This window comes from Colobus angolensis, unplaced genomic scaffold (assembly GCF_000951035.1).
Source record: "Colobus angolensis palliatus isolate OR3802 unplaced genomic scaffold, Cang.pa_1.0 Scaffold16, whole genome shotgun sequence".
In the NCBI taxonomy this organism is placed as follows: domain Eukaryota; kingdom Metazoa; phylum Chordata; class Mammalia; order Primates; family Cercopithecidae; genus Colobus; species Colobus angolensis.
The window spans coordinates 3,011,522-3,032,741 of NW_012114710.1; the positions used below are offsets into that span (position 1 = coordinate 3,011,522).

The 21,220-nt window shown below is 40.5% G+C and overlaps 1 protein-coding gene across 2 annotated transcripts in view; it reads left to right on the forward strand.

Moving 5' to 3' along the window:
* Positions 1-21,220, forward strand: part of CDH17 (cadherin 17, LI cadherin (liver-intestine)) — a 94,528-nt gene that overhangs the window by 67,750 nt on the left and 5,558 nt on the right. For both annotated transcript variants that reach the window (XM_011937028.1, XM_011937027.1), the window contains exons 13-15: positions 8,950-9,194; positions 12,137-12,267; positions 14,831-15,070. In XM_011937028.1, coding sequence (XP_011792418.1) covers positions 8,950-9,194; positions 12,137-12,267; positions 14,831-15,070 — 616 coding nt within the window. The remainder of the gene's footprint in view (positions 1-8,949; positions 9,195-12,136; positions 12,268-14,830; positions 15,071-21,220) is intronic.

Consider the following 21,220-nt stretch of genomic DNA (forward strand, 5'->3'; position numbering starts at 1 on the left):
AGAGTGTTTTCCAACTTGGTTCCATTTTCCCTGTCACTTTCAGGCACACCAATCAGACGTAGATTTGGTCTTTTCACATAATCCCATATTTATTGGAGGCTTTGTTCATTTCTTTTTACTCTTTTTTCTCTACACTCCTCTTCTTGCTTCATTTCATTCATTTGATCTTCAGTCACCAATACTCTTTCTTCCAGTTGATCGAGTTGGTTACTGAAGCTTGTGCATTTGTCATGTAGTTCTCGTGTCATGGTTTTCATATCTATCGGTTCTTTTATAGTTTTCTCTTCATTGATCATTCTTGTTATCCATTCATCCATTCTTTTTTCAAGGTTTTTAGTTTTTTGCAATGGGTACATAGTTCCTCCTTTAGCTCTGAGAAGTTTGATCAACTGAAGCCTTCTTCTCTCAACTCATCAAAGTCATTCTCCATCCAGCTTTGTTCCATTGCTGGCGACGAGCTGCGTTCCTTTGGAGGGGGAGATGCACTCTGATTTTTTGAATTTCCAGCTTTTCTGCACTGTTTTTTCCCCATCTTTGTGGTTTTATCTGCCTTTGGTCTTTGATGATGGTGACATACTGATGGGATTTTGCTGTGGGTATCCTTTCTGTTTGCTTGTTTTCCTTCTAACAATCAGGACCCTTAGCTGCAAGTCTGTTGGAGTTTGCTTGAGGTCCACTTCTGGATATCAGCAGCGGAGGCTGCACAAGATAGAATATTGCTGAACAGCGAGTGTTACTGATTCTTGTTCTGGAAGCTTCGCCTCAGAGGTGTAACCAGCCGTTTGAGGTGTCAGTCTGCACCTAGTTGGAGATGTCTCCCAGTTACGCTACTCAGGGGTCAGGGACCCACTTGAGCAGGCAGTCTATCCGTTCTCAGATCTCAACCTCTGTGCTGGGAGAACCACTGCTCTCTTCAAAGCTGTCAGACAGGGACATTTACATCTACAGAGGTTTCTGTTGCTTTTTGTTTAGCTATGCCCTGTCCCCAGAGGTGGAGTCTACAGAGACAGGCAGGCCTCCTTGAGCTGTGGTGGGCTCCACCCAATTAGATCTTCCCAGTGGCTTTGTTTACCTACTAAGCCTCAGCAATGGCAGGCGCCCCTCCCCCAGCCTCCCTGATGCCTTGCAGGTAGATCTCACACTGCTGTACTAGCAATGAGGGAGGCTGCATGGGCGTGGGACCCTCTGGGCCAGGTGTAGGATGTAGTCTCCTGGTGTGCCATTTGCTAAGACCCCTGGTAAAGCGCAGTATTAGGGTGGGAGTTACCTGATTTTCCAGGTGTTGTGTGTCTCAGTTTCCCTTGGCTAGGAAAAGGAATTCCCTTCCCCCTTGTGCTTCCCAGGTGAGGCGATGCCTTGCCCTGCTTCAGCTCTCACTGCTCGGGCTGCACCTGCTGACCAGCACCGCCTGTCTGACACGCCCCAGTGAGATGAACCCAGTACCTCAGTTGAAAATGCAGAAATCACCCATCTTCTGTGTCACTCACGCTGGGAGCTGGAGGCTGGAGCTGTTCCTATTCGGTCATCTTGGGCGCCCCCAGTGTTTTATGTTTTTTTATTTGCTAAATCTGGCAACACTGTTAGGGGCCATGAGTGGCACTCAGGGCCTTGCTTTCACTTCCCCCTTTGCAAATGTGAGGAGTTGAGTTGGATGACCCCATGGGCATTTTAGGCTGTAAACCCTTTATTCTAATGTGCCAGGCAGAGATACCTCTTGATTAACAAAACTGCTGGGTCTCCTTTCAAGGTTCAATAGACAAGTTTCTTTTCAATCCCCCTCCCCGCTGCTTTACTTTCATCTTTTACTGTATTGATAAGCCCATGGGCTCTCATTCTGTCTCTCCCTCTGTAAGGGCTGGGTAATCTGGAGTCAGAGTCTTAATTACCTTGGTTCCTGTCTGTTTGTACAGGATTCTCCCAACCCTCCCTCAATCTACTCCTGTCCCCTGCCATGTACACCTGAATCTTGACTCTTTTCTCTGTGGCTGCCTCATCTGTGTTTAGAGCATGTCATGGGTTTACCATATGACTCAATTGGAAGCAGCACTCAATGCCGTCCAATGTACTTACAGTTAAGATACTTTCCTAGGGGAGAGAGTGAAACCTCGCTGTTAAAAAGGGGCAGAGAGAATTTGCAAGGGTGGCTAATTATTTAAGATTTGAAGCGCAGCGTGCTGGAAACTGCAAAAGAAAGCTCTGGAGTACAGTTTTGAGCCAGAATAAAAGAAAACTGAAAGAGGCTAAAAATGAAGACAAAATAGAATAATTTCACAGAAAATGGACAGAAGCACAGAGGAAAAAGCACTAGTGCTAAAGCAAGCCCTGGGACAGAGTCTTGGAATTCTGATCCCATTGTTACCAAACATTCCAGCTCGAACCAAGGGCCCTGCTGCATTTCAGCAGAGAGGTTGCTGTGGACCAGCTCAAAGCCCTGGCCTTGTGTGTGAATCCGACATTTCGAAAAGGTACCATGCCAACCTCCTCTTGTGCTCACAGCAGTCTACACGGAGAGAGAAAATCACAGAAAGGATAAAGGAAAGGGCACTTTTCAGAGCTTGCAGTGGGTTGGGGTGTTCCTTTGCCGGTGATTGGGGCGGCTTTCTTTTATCCTTTTGCAGGACCAGAGCTCTCTAGGAATCTAAGGGAAGATAGAGGCCTATCCATCCCAGAATGAACAAGGTCCATATGTCATCTTTTTTTAAACAGCGGTTTAACTTGGCCATTTGTGGTTAATGGGCCCTTTTAGGGAGACATTGGCACCTACCTCAATGATTAGCGGTGGGTGAGAGCTATGAGTATTCTCCCTCACAACCTAACACGAGAAGTATGCTACAGTAGAGTAGGCCTCTGACCAAAGTCTTTGTCACATCCTTACTTTATATGTGATTCTATTTCAAGTGTCTATTATATCTCCTAGCATATATTAGAGGTTCAATAAATATTGCTTGACTTAATGAATAAATGAATTCTGTCCCATATACAATTATGAACAAGCAGACACATAGGTGATCATCCAACCTGTGCTTTAGGCCTATGACCTCCCAGCTGTCTGTCCCTTGGGCACTGTGATAACAATCCTTAAGCAAGTGGGTTTGTTCAACCATCCAGAGGGAGGAGATAACTGGCAGAACAGAACTGAGTCCTGGAACTCTGCAGGGTATAATCTGCTGGCCAGGCCAGATATCTATACTCCTGTTCACAATGACTAAGGGATACACTAACCAAACAGCATATCTTTTTTTCTGAGACAGGTGCAGTGCCGCAGTCATAGCTCATTGCAGCCTCAACCTCCTGGGCTTGAGTAATCCTCCCACCTCAGCCTCCTAAGTAGCTGGGACCACAGGCATGTGCCACCACACCCAGCTAATTTTTTATTTTTGTAGAGATGGGGTCTCCTTATGTTGCCCAGGCTGGTCTTGAACTCCTGGGCGCCAGTGATCCACCTGCCTTAGCCTCCCAAAGTGCTGGGATTACAGGTGTTTGAGCCACTGCGCCTGGCCCAAAGTGCATATCTCGGACACTACTCATATCACCAAGAAAATTTATTTGTAAGATCACTTTACTAATTAACAAACCTTCTAGTTCTGATTGAGATAGTGTTGGCTCTCATAGCTACCTCTGGGATATAGATCTTGGATTAGGTTCTTTCAGATGCTAAGCAACAACCAACCCTGGACTGTGGATTCTTGATTAGGATACACCAAATGTTAGCCAATTCCCCACTAGGATATAGAATAAAAATATAACAAAGGTATGTAGCTATACTATTTGTTACTGAAGTGTTTTATAGACTATATAATTTGGTTTTTTATGTATTGCTTTGTCTTCTAAGTCCTTGCCTATTAAGCCATCGGGGACTACCACTGTTCTGAACTACTGTGTTAATAATTTTTAAACATTTAAATTAAGTTTGTTAATCACAATTATATCATTAACAGTTCATCTGAATTACAAATGTGCTAATCACAGGTAAAATTCATCGAGGGACTCATACATGGCAACTATAGTTTGTTTGCATAAACTCTCTTGCTTCTCCTACTGATTCTGAGGGAGGCAGAAATTCAGGCCCACAGCAAGGTATAGTCAGGCCTTCTGGTGATGGCAGAGCTGTGAACTTGACTCCATGTATCCACCTCCTCTCAGGATGTAATTTCTGTGAGTCCTGGTGTTGCCACTTACTAGCTTGTGGCCTTGACCAAATGATGTAACCTCTCAGGCCCCAGTTTTCCAATCTGTAAAAATGGGTTAAATGGTAGCACCTTTTTAGTAAGGATGTTGAAGAATTAAATGCAAAAGTACGTATATGGTTCCTAACACAGCATCCAGCAGGCTGCAAACTTAAACATGTGGCATCACTTGATTCTAATTAATTAGAGCTAGGATTCTACCTGTGGACAGGTATGCTTTCCCCTGTTTCCTAAGGGGGCCAAACTTGCCTAATTCAAGAGTCAAATGGTGCATACTGAGGACTGCAGCCTCAGTCTCTCAAGGGGAAAGCCTGGAAATGAGTAATTTTGGCAAGTGCCCAAAGCGATCCTTCAGATTAAACAACTGTCAGAAATGCTCACTGCTCTGTATTTACTGCTGCCCAAGCTCCAGCCTCTCGTGTGGTTGGTTATCATGCTCTTGGGGCCAAATGTGTGTCATGAGCAGGAAAGCTATTTCTTTGAACCCTGTCTGGCTCAACAATAACTCTCCTGGGATCCTGTTTCTTGAAATTCAGGGTTCTGCCTTTTTTTAACTGGCAAATTTTGTCACTTCTCCACTATGGCTGATCTTTTTGAATTCTCAATTCACTAGCTATTTTTAACTAGCCCAAATGTCATCTGGAAAACTAATGTGCACACTTTGATCTCATCAGTGATTTCTAGTGAAAATGGTAAATATCCCAGTCTCAGCCCCTCTCCTTCAGCATTTTCTTTGCCTCCAAGTTGAATCTAAATCACTAGGTTTGACCTGTCAGGCAGTTGTGTGCACAAGAGGAATTGTGGTGTGAGCAGGTTTTTTTAGTTAACTTGAATATGTCTTGCCAGATGGGACTGAGGCCATTCCAAGAGGCAGTGCAGGTCTCTTGACTTGGTCTTGCAGTCATATCCCCATGTCATGAAAAACAATGCACATGGCCGGACAAGGCTTGTTCTTGGCTCAGCTCTGCTGATTACCATTTGCTAATTTAGCATCTTCCATTTATAATTTCTCCAGAAGATTTGATGTTTCTCCAGGTGTAGAAGTTATGTGAATAGAATTCCCAATGGTAGGCTGCTGCTTTTCATTCGTTCTTTCATCCAGTGTTGAGGGAACACTGACACTGCCTTCTAGCTAGTCTTCCTGCCCCAGTGTGGATCACCTTGAATCCATCCCCCATGCAGCTGCTCCTGGAGTTATCTTTCTAAGACACAGATCTGACCTTGTTAGTCAAGGATGAAGTTCCAACTCCTCAGCTCGCCATACAGTCTTCTCTTTCCACTCTCAGCCTTGCATGTTCTCTTCTGGTAATACAGGCTGCTTCTCATTTGCACATACAGTGTCTCATTTCTTTAAACCATTGCCTCTGGGACCAGTGATGGAATGAGGAAAAGCCAGGGAGGGTGCTTAGGACCTGCTTCGTGGTGAGGATGGATGCACGTGCTCTGCCTAAGCATATGGACAGCTGTGCTGCCTGCCTAGGCCCGGACTTTGCTGAACGGGACAGGAACAGAGAGCTGTGTCCTTTGTCCCCATCACAGGCTCATTCTGGGGGCTGCTGCCTTCCTGCTTGGCCTAGTAGGCTTTTATCTCAACTGGACAGTTCTGTCATCCCCTGAGACTGGGAGTGGGTCCTGTGAGTCAGAAACTCCAGCTTGCTCTGCCCACCTTCACTTCAGGAGGAGAAGCCCAAACTGAACCATGGACCAATTGTAGCAATCACGAGGTCGACGAGGGCCAGGCCCTGCAGACAGTGGGTGCTTATCACTATGAACAACCTCTTTTTTCATACTTAGCTGGCTTACATGATTTTCTCTTACATATTTGAACAAATTTCAATTGCTTTTTCTATCTCAAATGACCCTGAGTCTTCACACACAGTTCCCACCCTTCCACGTGAAAAATCGTGCCACAGCACTTATGAACTAGAAAGTGAGTTGTGATGGTGTGTGTTGGTGCATGCATGGGGGAAAGGGGGTTCTGGAAGGTGGGGATGTTCTCCAGAATCTCCTCTCCATAGAGTCCCTCAAGGACCAGGCCTTTCTGGTCTTTGTATTTCCTGACCAGCCCACTGTGGGCACTGTGTGTCAGGGAAGAGATGAGAAGCGAAGATGAATATGACGCAGTTCTTCCTCTCACGGAGCTTAGGGTCAGTGAAGATCTAAAATACATCAACAATTGTATCTATTAGGTGCTATGAGACTGCAGAGGATGTGCAGCTTGTCAGTCTGAGGATTGAATGTGGGGAACAGGAAGTCGACACAGAGAAGACAGCACTGAGCCCACTCCTGAAGGGGGGGAGTACTCTTGGGTAGCCCTGTTAAATTCTGCCTCATATGAAACCAAAACTGGTTTCTTGATGTTCATTCCTGGTTCCATCTGGCAGGTCCTCAGCAGATCATCTGTCATCTCTGTTTCCCTCTCCCATACTCTGTGAGTTTAAAATCTTTGATTTGGGGCCTTGAGTTTTGAGGCCCTTGGAAAATCATTTCCCAGAATAAATGGAAATCTCTATGCAAGCATTTCCCAAGCTGTCACCTGAGAACTGTCTTGGGAGAATCAATACACTTCTGTTGAAAAAATGAAGTGTCCCACAGTTATATAAATTTGAGGAATTCCATGTTCCAGTTCCTCTTCTAAGACATATTAGCGCAGTGCAAGCTCTGATAAGTCCTGTAAAAAAAGACACTTTCATGGCTCCGTAATCATTCCGAGAAGGTTTTTGCTGACCCTTGATTGCGAACCACTGCTATGAAAGTTTGCCTTGTTTATAAATGACAAAAATTGTAAAGGAGGACAACATGTTTTGAAATATGCATACATTGTAGAATGACTAATTAGAGCTAATTAGCATCTGCATTACCTCACATACTTATCATTCTTTATGATGAAAACACTTAAGATCTACACTCAGTGATTTTAAAGTATACACTATGTTGTTGTTAACTATAGTACCACGTTGTACAATAGATCTTTTAAACTTGTTCCTTCTAGCTGAAATTTTGCATGTTTTTACCAGCACCTCCCCAAACTCCTCATGCCCCAGCTCCTGGTAACCACTATTCTGCTCTCTAAGTTCAACGCCTTTAGATTCCACATACAAGTGAGAACATGTGTTGTCTTTCCACGCCTGGCTTATTTCACTTACCGTAATATCCTCTAGGTTCATCCGTGTTATCATAAATGATAGAACTTCCTTCCTTTTTAAAGCTGAACAGTATTTCATTGTGTGTGTATATATATATATGTGTGTGTGTGTGTATATATATATTTTGTTTATCCATTTGTTTGTTGTTCGACACTTAGACTGATTCCATATCTTGGCTATTGTGAATGATGCTGCGGTGAACATAGGAGTGCAGATCTCTCTTTGAATACTGACCTTATATACCCAGTAGTGGGATTTCTGGATCACATGGTCGTTCTATTTTTAATTGTTTGAGGTTCCTCCATACTGTTTTCCACAATGGCTATTGTAATTTACATTCTTATCAAGCGTGCACAGGGTTCCCTTTTCTCCACATCCTCATCAATGTTTGGTTTTTGTCTTTTTGATAAGTCATTCTAACAGGTGTGAGGTGATATCTCATTGGGGTTTTAATTTGCATTTCTCTGATGATTAGTAATGAGCATTTTTTCATATACCTGTTGGCTATTTGTATGTCTTCTTTTGAGAAATTACTATTCAGGTCCTTTGCCTATGTTTTAAACAGGTTGTTTTCTTGCTACTGAGTTGTTTGAATTCCTTATAAATTTTTTATATTAATCCTTTTTCAAATGTATATTTGCAAATATTTTCTCCTGATCTGTAAGTTGCCGCTTCACTGTTTCCTTTGCTATGTGGAAGCATCTTACTTTGATGCAATCCCATTTGTCTACTTTTGCTTTTGTAGTCTGTGCTTTTGGGGTCACACCTAAAAGTTCACTGCTAGGCTGGGCATGGTGGCTCATGCCTATAACCCCAGCATTTTGGGAGGCTGAGGTGGGTGGGTCACTTGAGGTCAGGAATTTGAGACCAGCCTGGCCAACATGGCAGAACCCCCATCTCTACTAAAAATAAAAGGGTGAGTTTCCTCTATCTCGTGAGATGGTTTGCCCTTCTGTCATAGGATAGCACAGCACAAAGTCCTCAACAGATGCTGGTGCCATGTTCTTGGGCTTTCTAGCCTCTAGAACTGAGAGTCAGATAAACTTCTATTCCAGCCAGGCATGGTGGCTCATACCTGTAATCCTAGCACCTTGGGAGGCCAAGGCGGGCAGATCACTTGAGGTAAGGAATTTGAGACCAGCCTGGCCGACATGGTGAAACCTTGTCTCTATTAAAAATACAAAAATTAGCTGGGCGTGGTGGTGGGTGCCTGTAATCCCAGCCACTTGGGAGACTGAGGCAGGAGAATCACTTGAACAAACCCGGGAGGTGGAGCTTGCAGTGAGCCAAGATCGCACCACTGCACTAAAGGCTGGGTGACAGAGCATGAGGCTCCATCTCAAAAATAAAAAATAATTTAAAAAAATCATTGCCAAGACCAATGTCAGTTTTCTTCTATGTTTTCTTCTAGTGGTGCTACAGGTTTTAGGTCTTATGTTTTGTCTATAATCTATTTTGAACTGATTTTCATACATGGTATAAGATAGTCTAATTTCATTCTTCTGCATGTGGATATCCAGTTTTCCCAATATCATATATTGAATATGTGAGAGTTCAAGAAGCATAGGGAATGAATCTAATCACCCCAAAATTATTTTTCTCTTTCTCCTACACAGCCTCTTGATTTTGAAACAGCAGCTGTTTCCAACACTGTGTTCAAAGCAGAAAATCCTGAGCCTCTAGTGTTTGGTGTGACGTACAATGCAAGTTCTTTTGCCAAGTTCACGCTTTTTGTGACAGATGTGAATGAAGCACCTGAATTTTCCCAATACGTATTCCAAGCGAAAGTCAGTGAGGATGTAGCTATAGGCACTAAACTGGGCAACGTGACTGCCAAGGATCCAGAAGGTCTGGACATAAGGTAAAGGGCAACAGTGCTGGCAGGCCTGGCTGCGTGGTCACCAAAGTCAGTGGGGAGGAGGAGGAGGAGCTGGCCTGCAATGACTCCAGGGCTGACCCTCACAGCACACCCAGCAATGATGAACTTGGCCTTGGTTTAGGAAGGTGTCAACACCCTGGGGGCATTCCGAGGGATGGTAGTTCATCAATAAGCATCTAGTCTCAGACAAGTGGGAAGCAGTGTGAGGTTCCATTCCAGCCCATGAGCTTCAGGTCCCAGCTGAGAGCTGGATGGTTCAGGTGAGGTTTACCTCTGAGAGAGACAAGATGAACCAGGCCCTGTGTCTGAGCCAGTTATCTGGGCTGGGTTTAAGAAAGGGTTCCAGCCTTAAAAGTGTATTGGAGTTCTAGACAGAGAGACCAAAGCCCAACTGGATAGAACATGCCAACTTACAGGGCTGAGGGAATCTTCTGGATGTAGGATACATAGGTTCCTTGGCTCCAAAGAGCACCCCTGGAGAAGCTGGTGCTCTGGCTGAGGTGGCTAAACAAAATGTATAAACATTTCCATCTTAGCAATTCCTTTTTTTCAGTTCAATAAGACCCACACGGATTTCCTTAAAAAGTACAATGATGATTAATTTGCTCAAGAAATATGTTTGTATATATCTGTATAATATCTATAAAATCTTTAAGATCATGTAGTTAATAAGACTTGAACTCAGATCTTTCGCTGCTGTTGTACATTACACCTCCTGTCTATGGCATAATAAATATTTCAGCATGAATTAAATCATGCATGTGGCTATGAATAACAGACAATTCCTTAACTTTCTCTAAACATCTGGAGGGAGTCTTGCTCCCCATTGAGCTGTCCTTCAGGCACTTGGATTCACTTCTAAGACCTTTATCTGATCATTGAGAAGCAAGGTTACCACCTACAGTTTTATTCTAACTACTTCTGTAGTTTTATAGAGAAGAAAGAACAGAAGGGGATATACTCTACGGTTTAGTGTAGATACTACTGAGTCAAAAATTATGAGGAGACAATATGTTTTTAATCTTTATACCATTTATTTCACAAAAGTTCCTACCTTCTTCATGAAAATGCTATAAAAATCATTGGTCAAAGATGAGAATAAAAAGTTTATCAGTGGGAAAAATAAAGGCACGTAAGAAAATTACCGTGGTGAAACAAGGAAAGGATACATATACAATTAAGTTGAGGTCAGGAAGAGGAGGTTAGCAAGGGAGACTGAGAAGAGGTGTTCTGTAAGGTACAGTTCCAGAAGACAAATGAAGAAAGTGTTTCAGGAGTAAGGAATAATCAATAATTCAGACATGAGTAATAAGTCTGTTAAGAATTAAGGATGACTCCAGTGTTGGTCTGAGTAATTGAATTCTCCAGCTCCACAAACTTAAAATCAATTAGCACCCAGTGGATCTGAATCCAATCCTTCAGCAAATATTATAGATTCTTCTATTGAAATATATTCAAAGTCCACCTGCTTCTCCCTGCTTCCAGCCTACTCAAAGGCACCACTGTGTCTGTTCTGGATTCATCCTTACCCCTGCCATCCCCCACCCCACCCTGAATCTACTCACTGAATTGCAGTCAGTGACCTTTTAAAAAAGTAAATCAGATCATCTGACTCCTCTTTCAAAATGCTCCAAAGCATTCCATCTCTTTCAGGATGAAATCCGAAGCATAAATGGTTTCATATTCATTACCCATATTTATAACCTAACACAGTGTTTGGCATATGGAAATACATTGTGGGAAATTAACATATAATTTTTAAATCATTCTCTTATTCTTTGACATGTAGGTTGCTTCCAGTATTTCTGATTATAGAAAATGTTTTAAATAGATGTATGCATGTAATTCTTTTTAAAGTTTGATTAGATTGGTTTTTTTTAGGTAGGATTTCCAGGAGTGGAATTATTTGCTCTAAAGACATGGACATCCTCATGACTATGATGTGTTGCTTTTTAAAGGGCTGTACCATTGGTTTTCCTGTGGTTCTAGTCTTGTTTCTCTCAACTTCCACACACCTACCAATGAGCTCTGTTGAAAACACAAATATGGCTAGGTCACCTTCTTGCTTAAATCATTGGCTGGCTGCCCCTTGCTTCTTATAATCTGGCTCTTCAAATCTCTGTGGCTTCTGCTTCCCATGTATACCCCAGTGCTGCTGAAATGCCTGACTCCACACTCACCATGCTGTTCCTTGGCCCTTGGTGCTTTAGCTCACACTCTTCCTTCTGCTTGAAGCGTCCTCTTCTTGACTTTAACATCTTCAGAAAGACTTTGCTGATTCCTGTAAACTTGTCTTGGATTCCATAGGACCCCCTCTGTTGTGTTAACCACATTTTATTGGAATTATCTGTTAATCTGTCTATCTCTTTCACTTGCCTATGAGCCCCTTTTTGTGACCTCCTCCCTTGGCCCACTGCCTGATCTTCCTCAGCACTCAATATATGTTTGTTGGATGAGGAATTCACTGCGTTACCAGGGTCTATGAGTATCCACCCATCTTGCCCAACGTTTCCACCACTGGGTGTTCAGATTTTCTAGATGGGTAGTTTGCTAAGATGTTTTAAAAGATACTTCTTGGTTACTTTAATTTAAATTCTTTGATTGCCAGAAAAGTTTAGCTTCTTTCCCCAGAAGTTTTGAACTATACCCTTCCTAACACAAGCACAAACACCACGTTGTAAGGATGAACAAATCCTTTTGAAGACAGATGAAATGCAAATAAAGCATTAATAATATGAGATAATAGATCCTTTAAATATGTTGTAAATAATATACAAATGCTGAGATTATCATTATCAACATTATTTGTATATTATTTACAACATATTTAAAGGATGCACAAATATTTAGTTGATGCACGAACTAGCTTCACATTTTCATGCAAAGTAATGCAGGCTTTCTTTTGCTCTTTTCATTTGATGAAGCTATTCACTGAGAGGAGACACAAGAGGTTGGCTTAAAATTGACCACGTGACTGGTGAGATCTTTAGTGTGGCTCCATTGGACAGAGAAGCTGGAAGTCCATATCGGGTACAAGTGGTGGCCACTGAAGTAGGTAAGCAAAAAAAAAAAAAAAAAAGAACATAGATTATCAGAAGATATTTGGGTTGAAATGGGAGGGAGGATAAGAAAACTGACAGAGCCAAAGCACCAGAATATCACAACGTTAAAGTGGAAGGATGAGAAGGGTACAAAAGTATAAGGGAGTGCTCATATCTTCCTTTTTTTTTGAGATGGAATCCCACTCTGTCACCCAGGCTGGAGTGCAGTAGTGCAATCTCCACTCATTTCAACCTCTGCCTCCTGGGTTCAAGCAATTCTCCTGCCTCAGCCTTCTGAGTAGCTGGGGTTACAGGCACCTGCCACCACACCTGGCTAATTTTTGTGTTTTTAGAAGAAACAGGGTTTCACTATGTTGGCCAGCCTGGTCTCAAACTTCTGACCTCAGGTGATCTGCCTGCCTCCACCTCCCAAAATTCTGGGATTATAGGCGTGAGCCACCATGCTGGGCCCCTTCATGGTTTTGTTAAAGGTGAAAAACACCTGTGCCCCCAGCAGGGCTGCTGCTTACTCTGTGCTTTCCTGTAGGGGCTACAGCCTCTTCTAGAGGGTTCTGTGTCCCTGGCTGAACTACCTCCCTTCTTCCAATGTGGTTGTGGGTTTCTCCCAGGAGCTCTGAGTGGAGTCAAACCACTTACCTGTTCACCTAGACCACCACTTGCTCCTTCAACCTTAAATTGTAACTCTCATCCTTTTTGAAACAGAAAATGTTTTATGAAATATTCTCTACTTTGAGATGTGTCAGAATCCCCAGGGAGTTTGTTGAATATGGACACTAGGAGTCCACCCCTGCAGATTCTGATTCCATAGGTTTGGGTGAACCAGGGTATCTGTGTTTTGACGAAATCAGGTGAACTTTTCAAAGGAAAGACTATTATACAGAAAAGCCCAGGATGTTTGAGCCATTTCTGTATAATCTTTGCATCCTATTTATTTCAGTTGTGGTGATATATATTGCCTGCTGGCTCCAAATGTGGAGTTCCAGAGAACTTTTTTAAATAAAAATAAACTCATAGGAATAGTATGTTTACCCAATAATAAGCCTGGCCACTACACAGAGTTTCTTTGCATTTTAATGGAATTTTCAGATATACGAGTAGGAAATCTGTTGATCCAATGTTGATCGGGCTCTAATTAGCTAGTAAATGTATCTGTCAGGTTTACCAAAAAAGAGAATTAAACAAATTACTCAATAAATGTTTTTAGACCCCCCCCCCAACCACAGCCCTGAAAAAAAAAACCTTTCAAAGTGTGAGGCCCAGGGTTGAGAGCTAAATGGAGAACAGACAGGAATCACAAAAATGGCCCCTGCATGCGGAAAGATTAAGAAAAACAAAATTACTTCAGTCAAGGCAAACCAAAAAGGGTAGAATGCAGAACCGCGTGCCAGCTTGGGAAGGGTGTGTGTGAGCAGACAGGCCCTGTTTCTGTCTCTTGCTTGAGTGAAGCACATTCCATGATCGCATTGTATACATTTAACTCTTGATTTAAAAGCTCCCAGTGAAGCAGCAGGCAGGTTCTGGCTGAGCCTTTAAGCTGTGCACACCCCTTTCTCACAGCATGGGGATCAGAACTTCACTCTGGATGTGTCCCAAGAGTTTCTCACATTCTGGAAGTTTCAGAAATCAAAACCAGGGTCCAAAACCCTGTTCTGTTTTTAGTTTTTGGCACTGACATGATATAAATAGATACAATGACTTCAAGAACACAGCGGCCTTTTCTCCTTTGGTTAAGTGTAGTCATGGACATAGACAATGTTGAGACTAAAAGCAAGAAAACAGGGTTTACTGGAAATGAAGCAGGAGCAAGAAAATATTACTGGAATCAAACAAGGTCAGAGTCAGAAGTTGTAGAAACAATGTTCGTGATTGGTGTCGGGGAGGACACGATAACAGTCAGTGTTTATGTTGCACTGACAGCCCCATACTGAGCACTTAGTGTAATAACTTACTTCTCATGCAACACTATAAGGTAGGTGCTATTCTTGACCACATATTATGAACGAGGAAACCAAAGCACTGAGAAATTAAGTAACTGCCCAAGATTACATAGCTACCAACCGGTTATGCTGCAGATCCAAGTTTTTCACTCCTGTCATATACTACATAATGTCTGTGGAGACTTTCACTATTTTCCAGAACATTCACTCATATTCGGGATTCTCGCAAAGCTACACAACTGAAGAAAATAAGCTTAGAAAACTCAACTAACATGCCTAAGGCCTGGTGAGGAGCAAGTGAAGGTGTGAGTGCTGGAGTTAGACCTCTTGGATTGAAAACCTCTCTGCCTTGGGCAAGTTACACAACTTCTGAGCTCAGTTTTCAGAATTATTGTGAAGTGATATATGTAAAATATTAGCACATAGATCTTAGTTATTATGATGATGGTCAATAAGACTTTTTCACCAGTAACAAAACTAGGTCTTTGATTCTAAAAGCTCGCCTTCTTTCTAGCATCTCAGTGTACCTAACTGCTTGAATTTTAAAGAAAGGGAAACCCTTCTATCTAAGAGGAAAATGAGTGAGCTGATCCCATGTTTCAATCATTCATTTCCTTAGGGGGGTCTTCCTTGAGCTCTGTGTCAGAGTTCCACCTGATCCTTACGGATGTGAATGACAACCCTCCCAGGCTGGCCAAGGACTACACGGACTTGTTCTTCTGCCATCCCCTCAGTGCACCTGGAAGTCTCATTTTCGAGGCTACTGATGACGATCAGCACTCATTTCGGGGTCCCCACTTTACATTTTCCCTCGCCAGTGAAAGCCTACAGAATGACTGGCAAGTTTCCAAAATCAATGGTGAGTTGTTGGAAATACATGGAAAAAAACACAGATGGATGATGAAAGTAGGTTTTATTTAACTTGGTGGGTTTGCAGTACTCAGCGCAGAGCTTTCTCTCATGCTCCAGGAAGGAAGTTCATGCTTTGTAAGCCTGCACAGGGAAGGACTCCAGAGGGGACAAAGCCCCAGGCTTTCAAGGGAGGAAAGATTATGACCACACAGCATTCCCTTGGTGTAGATGAACAGTTGGATGACCTAAGCATCATTTGCAAAATTTTCAATGACAGATGGAAAGCAGATTTTATAGAAATTTTTAAAAACTTTGAGATTGAATATTATGTATATATATTCAAAGTATACAATTTTATGAGAATTGATTATGTGTAAATACCACTGACGCCATCAACACATTCAAGACAATGAACATTTCTATCACCCCCAGAAGATATTTCATGCCCTATTATAATCTCTGCTTCCCACCCATCCCCTCTCCCCAGGCAACCATCAGTGTGCTTTCCATTACTATAGTTTTCATTTTCAATAAGTTTATCTGAATAGAATAGTATAGTATAGTATGTATACCTTTTTTGGTCTGGTTTCTTTCATCTCATTATTTTGAGATGTATCTGTGTTGTTATATGTATCAATACTTCATTCCTTTTTATTGAGGGGTAGAGTATTCCATTGAATGACTATACCTGTTCACCGGTTGATTGTAACTCCAACTTTTGCTATTACAAAGCTGCTGTGAGGATTTGTGAACAAATATTTTGTGTAGGGACGTACGTTTGCAGTTTTCTTGGTTAAATACTGAGGAGTAGAATGGCTGGGTCATATGGGAGGTATATGATTAAGTTGTGGAGCTCCATGTCTCTCCCTCTCCTTGCGCCTCCCTGTTGCCTGAGACACAATATTGAAATTAGGCCAATTAATAACCTTAGAATAGCATATAAGTGTTCAGGTGAAAGGCAGAGTCACACATCTGTCACTTTAAATCAAAAGCTAGACGTGATTTAGCTTAGTGAGAAAGTTATGTTCATAGCCAAGATTGGCCAAAAACTAGGCCTCTTGCATAAAATGCTTAGCCAAGTTGTGAATGCAAAAGAAAAGTTATTGAAGGAAATTAAGAGTGAAGCTACAGTGAACACACAAATAATAATAATAATAAAAAAAGCAAAATAGCCTTATTGCCATTAAGGCAGAAAGTTTTAGTAGTCTGGATAGAAGATTAAAACAGCAACAATATTCCCTAAAACCAAAATCTAACCCAGAGCAAGGCCTTAACTCCTCACTTCTGTAAAGACTGAGAGAGGTGAGGAAACTGCAAAATAAACGTTTGAAGCTAGCAGAGGTTGATTTATGATGTTTAAGGAAAGAAGCTATTTCCATAACAAAGTGCAAAGTGATGTAGCAAATTGAAGTGGAAGCAAGTAATCCAGAAGATTTGAGATCATTAATGAAACTGGCTACACTAAACAAGGTTTTCAATGTTGATGAAACAGCCTTCTTTTGGAAGACAATGCCATCTTTATCTTGGACATCCATAGCTAGAGAAGTAAATGCCTAGCTTCAAAGCCTCAACGGACAGGCTGGCTTTTATTAGGACTAATGCAACTGGTGACTTTAAGTTAAAGCCAACCCTAATTTAGCATTCCTAAAATACTAGAGCCCTTAAGAATTATGCTAAATCTACTTTGTCTGTGCTCTGTCAATGGAACAACAAAGCCCAGATGACAGCACATCTGTTTACAGCATAGTTTACTGAATATTTTAAGCCCGCTGTTGAGACCTACTCTCCCCCAAAAAAGATTCCTCTCAACATATTACTGCTCATTGACAATGCACCTGGTTACTCAAGAGCTCTGGTGGAGATGTACAAGGAAATGAATGTTGTTTTCATGCCTGCTCAACACATCCATTCTGCAGGCCCCAGATCAAGGAGTAATTCTGATTTTCAAATTATTTAAGATATATATTTCATAAGGTTATAGCTGCTATTAGATAGTAATTCCTCTGATGGATCTGGGCAAAGTAAATTGAAAGCCTTCTGAAAAGATTCACCAGTCTAGATGTCATCAAGAATCAAATGTTCTCTTAAAAAAGATGTCATCTTAAAAAAGGTGATTCATGGGAGGAGGTTGAAATATACACATTAGTAGGAGTTTGGAAGAAATTGATTCCAACCCTCATGGATAACTTTGAGGGGTTCAAGACTTCAGCAGAGGAGTCGCTGAAAATGTGATGAAAAAAACAATAGAGCTAGCATTAGAAGCGGAACCTTGATGATGTGACTGAATTGCTGCAATCTCATGATCAAACTGGAATGAATGACAGTTGCTTCTTACAACTGAACAATGTGGGTTTTGTTTGCTTGTTTGAACAATGGAATCTGCTTCTGGTGAAGATGCCATGCACATTGTTGAAATAACAAGCAAGGATTTAGAATATTCCATAAACATAGTTGATAAAACAGTGGCAGTGTTTGAGAAGATTTACTCCAATTTTTGAGAGATGTTCTCTTGTGGGTAAAATGCCATCAGCCAGTATCACATGCTACAGAGAACTCTCTCATGAAAGGAAGTCAATAAGTGCAACAAACTTCATTGTTGTCTTATTTTCAGAAATTGCCACAGCCACCCCAGCCTTTAGCAACCACCAACATTGAGACAGGAAATGATTAGCAGCAAAAAGATTGACTCATTGAAGGGTCAGATAATCATTAGCATTTTTTGGCAACAAAGGACTTTTAAATTAAGGTATGGACATTAGGGTTTTTTGTTTTTTGTTTTTTTTTTTCTTTAGTATGATGCTATTAACAGTCCAGAGTATAGTATAAGCTGTTATTTCAGTAGAAAAACAAAAAATTTGTGTGACTTGCTTCACTGAGCTATTTGCTTTATTGCAGTGATCTGGAACCAAACCCATAATATCGCTGAGATATGCTTGCATAGGGGGTGTGGTAAAGATCAAAGTTTATTGTTTTTAACATAGCTATCTAACTGTTCTAATACCATTTGTTTAAAACATCCTTTTTACATTGGATTATCTTAACAACCTTGGCAAAAATCAAGTGATCACCTATACATAAATCTAGTTCTGGATTTTTTTGTTTCATCAATCTGTTTCTATTTTTATATCAATAAAACATTGTCTTGATTACTGTAGCTGTATAAGGCTTGAAATCAGGTAGATTAATTTTTCTGACTGTTCTTTTTCAAAATTCCTTCATTCTCTCTTGTTCATTTCTATATAAATTTTAGAAGGTAGCCTGTTCCTTCCTGTTGAGATTGTGTTGAATCTATTGGGGAATCTGGAGGAGAACTAACATATTAACAAAATTAAGTCTTCCAATTCATGAACGTGGTATATGTCTCCATTTATTTAGCTCTTTAATTTCTTTCAGCAATGTGTTTGTTTTCAGTGTATAGTTCTTGCAAAATTTTCCCTAAGCATTTCAGATTTTTGATATTTTAAATATTTCTAGATATAGGAATATAATGATTTCTGTATACTGATCTGTATTCTACAGACTTGCTGACCTTATTTTTTTAGATTTCATAGATTTTCTACACAGACAATCATGTTGTCTGTGAATACTGACTTTTTCCTTTTCAATCTGTATGCCTTTTGTTTATTACTGGCTGAAACCTTCAGTGAAATGTCAAATAGAGGTAGTAAGAGCAGAAATACTTGACTTGTTCATGATCTTAGGAAGAAAGCATTTAGCCTTTCACCATTAAGTAGACGTTAGTTGTAGGGTTTATTTTTGTAGGTGATCTTTATTAGGTTGAGGACTTTGACTTTTATTCCTATTTGGAGGTGGTTTTTTTTTTTTTAAATTGGAAATGGATGTTAAATTGTTCAAGTGCTTCTGCTCCATGTATTGACTATGTGGCTGATCTGATTTTTTGGGCCTATTAATTGATGAATTACATCAACTTTTGAATCTAAAATCACCTTCCTGGGATAACATCTACTCAGTGATGAAATATTACCATGTTTATGTATTGTTGGATTTGCTAAAACTTAATTTTTGCATCTGTATTCATGAGGGATGTTGGTCTCTCTATATATTTTGCCTTGTAGAATGAGGAAGCATTCTACCTGTTTATCTTCAATTATCTGGTCAAGTTTGCATAAAAGTGGTATTTCTTCTTAAAGCTTGAAAGAATTTGCCAGTAAAGCTATCTGGGCCTGGTGTATTTTTAAGAAGTTTTAACTACAAATTCAATTTTATTTTATAGATATAGAAAAATTCAATTTATATATTTCTTTTTGGTTGAGCTTGTTAGCTTGTACCTTTCAAATAATTCATCTATTTCATTAATCTAATTTATTGATATAGTTCATGATATTAATATCTGTAGAATACATAGTGATATCACCTCATTCTGATATTGGCAAATTATCTTTTTTCCTGATAATCTGGCTAGAAGTTTATTTTATTGATATTTTCAAAGAACCAGCTTTTGGTTTCATTTTTTTCTGCTTTTGTTTTATATTTCACTGGCCAGATCTTTATTATTTCCTTTATTCTTCTTACATTGTGTTTTTGTTCTTGTTCTGTTTTCATTAAGGTGGAAGCCGATGCCATTACTTTGAGATCTTTTTGTTAAATAGACAGGGCCTCAGTCACCCAGGCTGCAGTGCAGTGGTGTGATCATGGCTTGCTGCAGCCTTGAACTCCTGGGCTCAGACGAGCTTCCTGCTTCAGCCTCCCGTGTAGCTGGGACTACAAGTATGAGCCACCACACTTGGCTAATTTTTTATTTTTAAATTTTTTGTAGAGATGGGGGTCACGGTATGTTGCTCAGGCTTGTCTCAAACTCCTGGGTTCAAGTGAGCCTCCCACCTCAGTCTCCCAAAATGCTAGGATTACAGGAGTGAATCACCATGCCTGGCCCACAAAATTGGATACATTGTGTTTTCCCTTTAGATTTCTTTTGTGATCATGTGTTATTTAGAAGTGTGTTATTTAGTTTCCAAATATTGCGGGAATATTTCCTATACCTTTCTAACTTCTAATTTAATTACATCATAACCAGAAAACATGATTAGAATAATTTTAAATTTAGACATTTTTTTCTTTTAGTACTTCAAAGGTATTTCACCACTTTTTTTTTTTTTTTTTTTTGAGACAGTCTTACTCTGTCGCCCAGGCTGGAGTGCAGTGGCACAATCTCAGCCTCCCAGGTTCAAGTGATTCTCATGACTCAGTCTCCCTAGTAGCTGGGATTACAGGTTCACAGAGACAGGGTTTTTCTGTGTTGGCCAGACTGGTCTCAAACTCCTGGCTTCAAGTAATCCGCCTGCCCAGGCCTCCCAAAGTGCTGGATTATAGGCGTGAGCCACCGGGGGTGCCCTGCCCACTATGGTTCTTCCTTGTTCCATTGAATGTTTGTATTCTTTTTTCTCTGGGTGTTTTTAAGATATTCTCTTATTAGTTTTAAGTAATTTGATGCTTATATTGCCTTGGTGGTGTTTTATTCATTTTTCTTGTTCCTGAAGTTTGATGATCATCTTGGATCTGAGGATTTGGAGTTTTCATCAAACATGGAAAAAATATTAGCCATTGTCTTATCAAAAATGTTTTTCTCTCCACTATCTATCTTTCTTGGCTTTCAGGAATTTGATTACACATGTATTAGGCCACTTGAAGTTGTCCCAAAGCTTACTTTTTTTTCTGTTTCTTTTTGGATAGCTTTATTTCTATATCTTCAAGTTTACTGTCTTTTTCTGCTACATTCAGTGGCTATACTACAGCCATTAATCCAACCTAGTCTATTTTTATATCAAACTTTGTAGTTTTCTTCTATAAATTAACTCGGGTTTTTAAAATGTTCTGTATCTATCTACACTTCTTAGTCTTGTAGCTTCTTGAACATATAGAATATAATAACCATTTCATTCATGTCTTTTCCCACAATTTATGTAATATGTATAATTTCTGGATAGGTTCTGAAACGGGATCCTTTCCTTACTCCTTATACGAAAATTAATTCAAGGTGAATTAAAGACTTAAATGTTAGACCTAAAACCATAAAATCCCTAGAAAAAAACCTAGGCAATACCATTCAGAACATTAAAATACCAAAAGCAATTGCAACAAAAGCCAAAATTGACAAATGGGATGTAATCAAAGAGCTTCTGCACAGCAAAAGAAACTA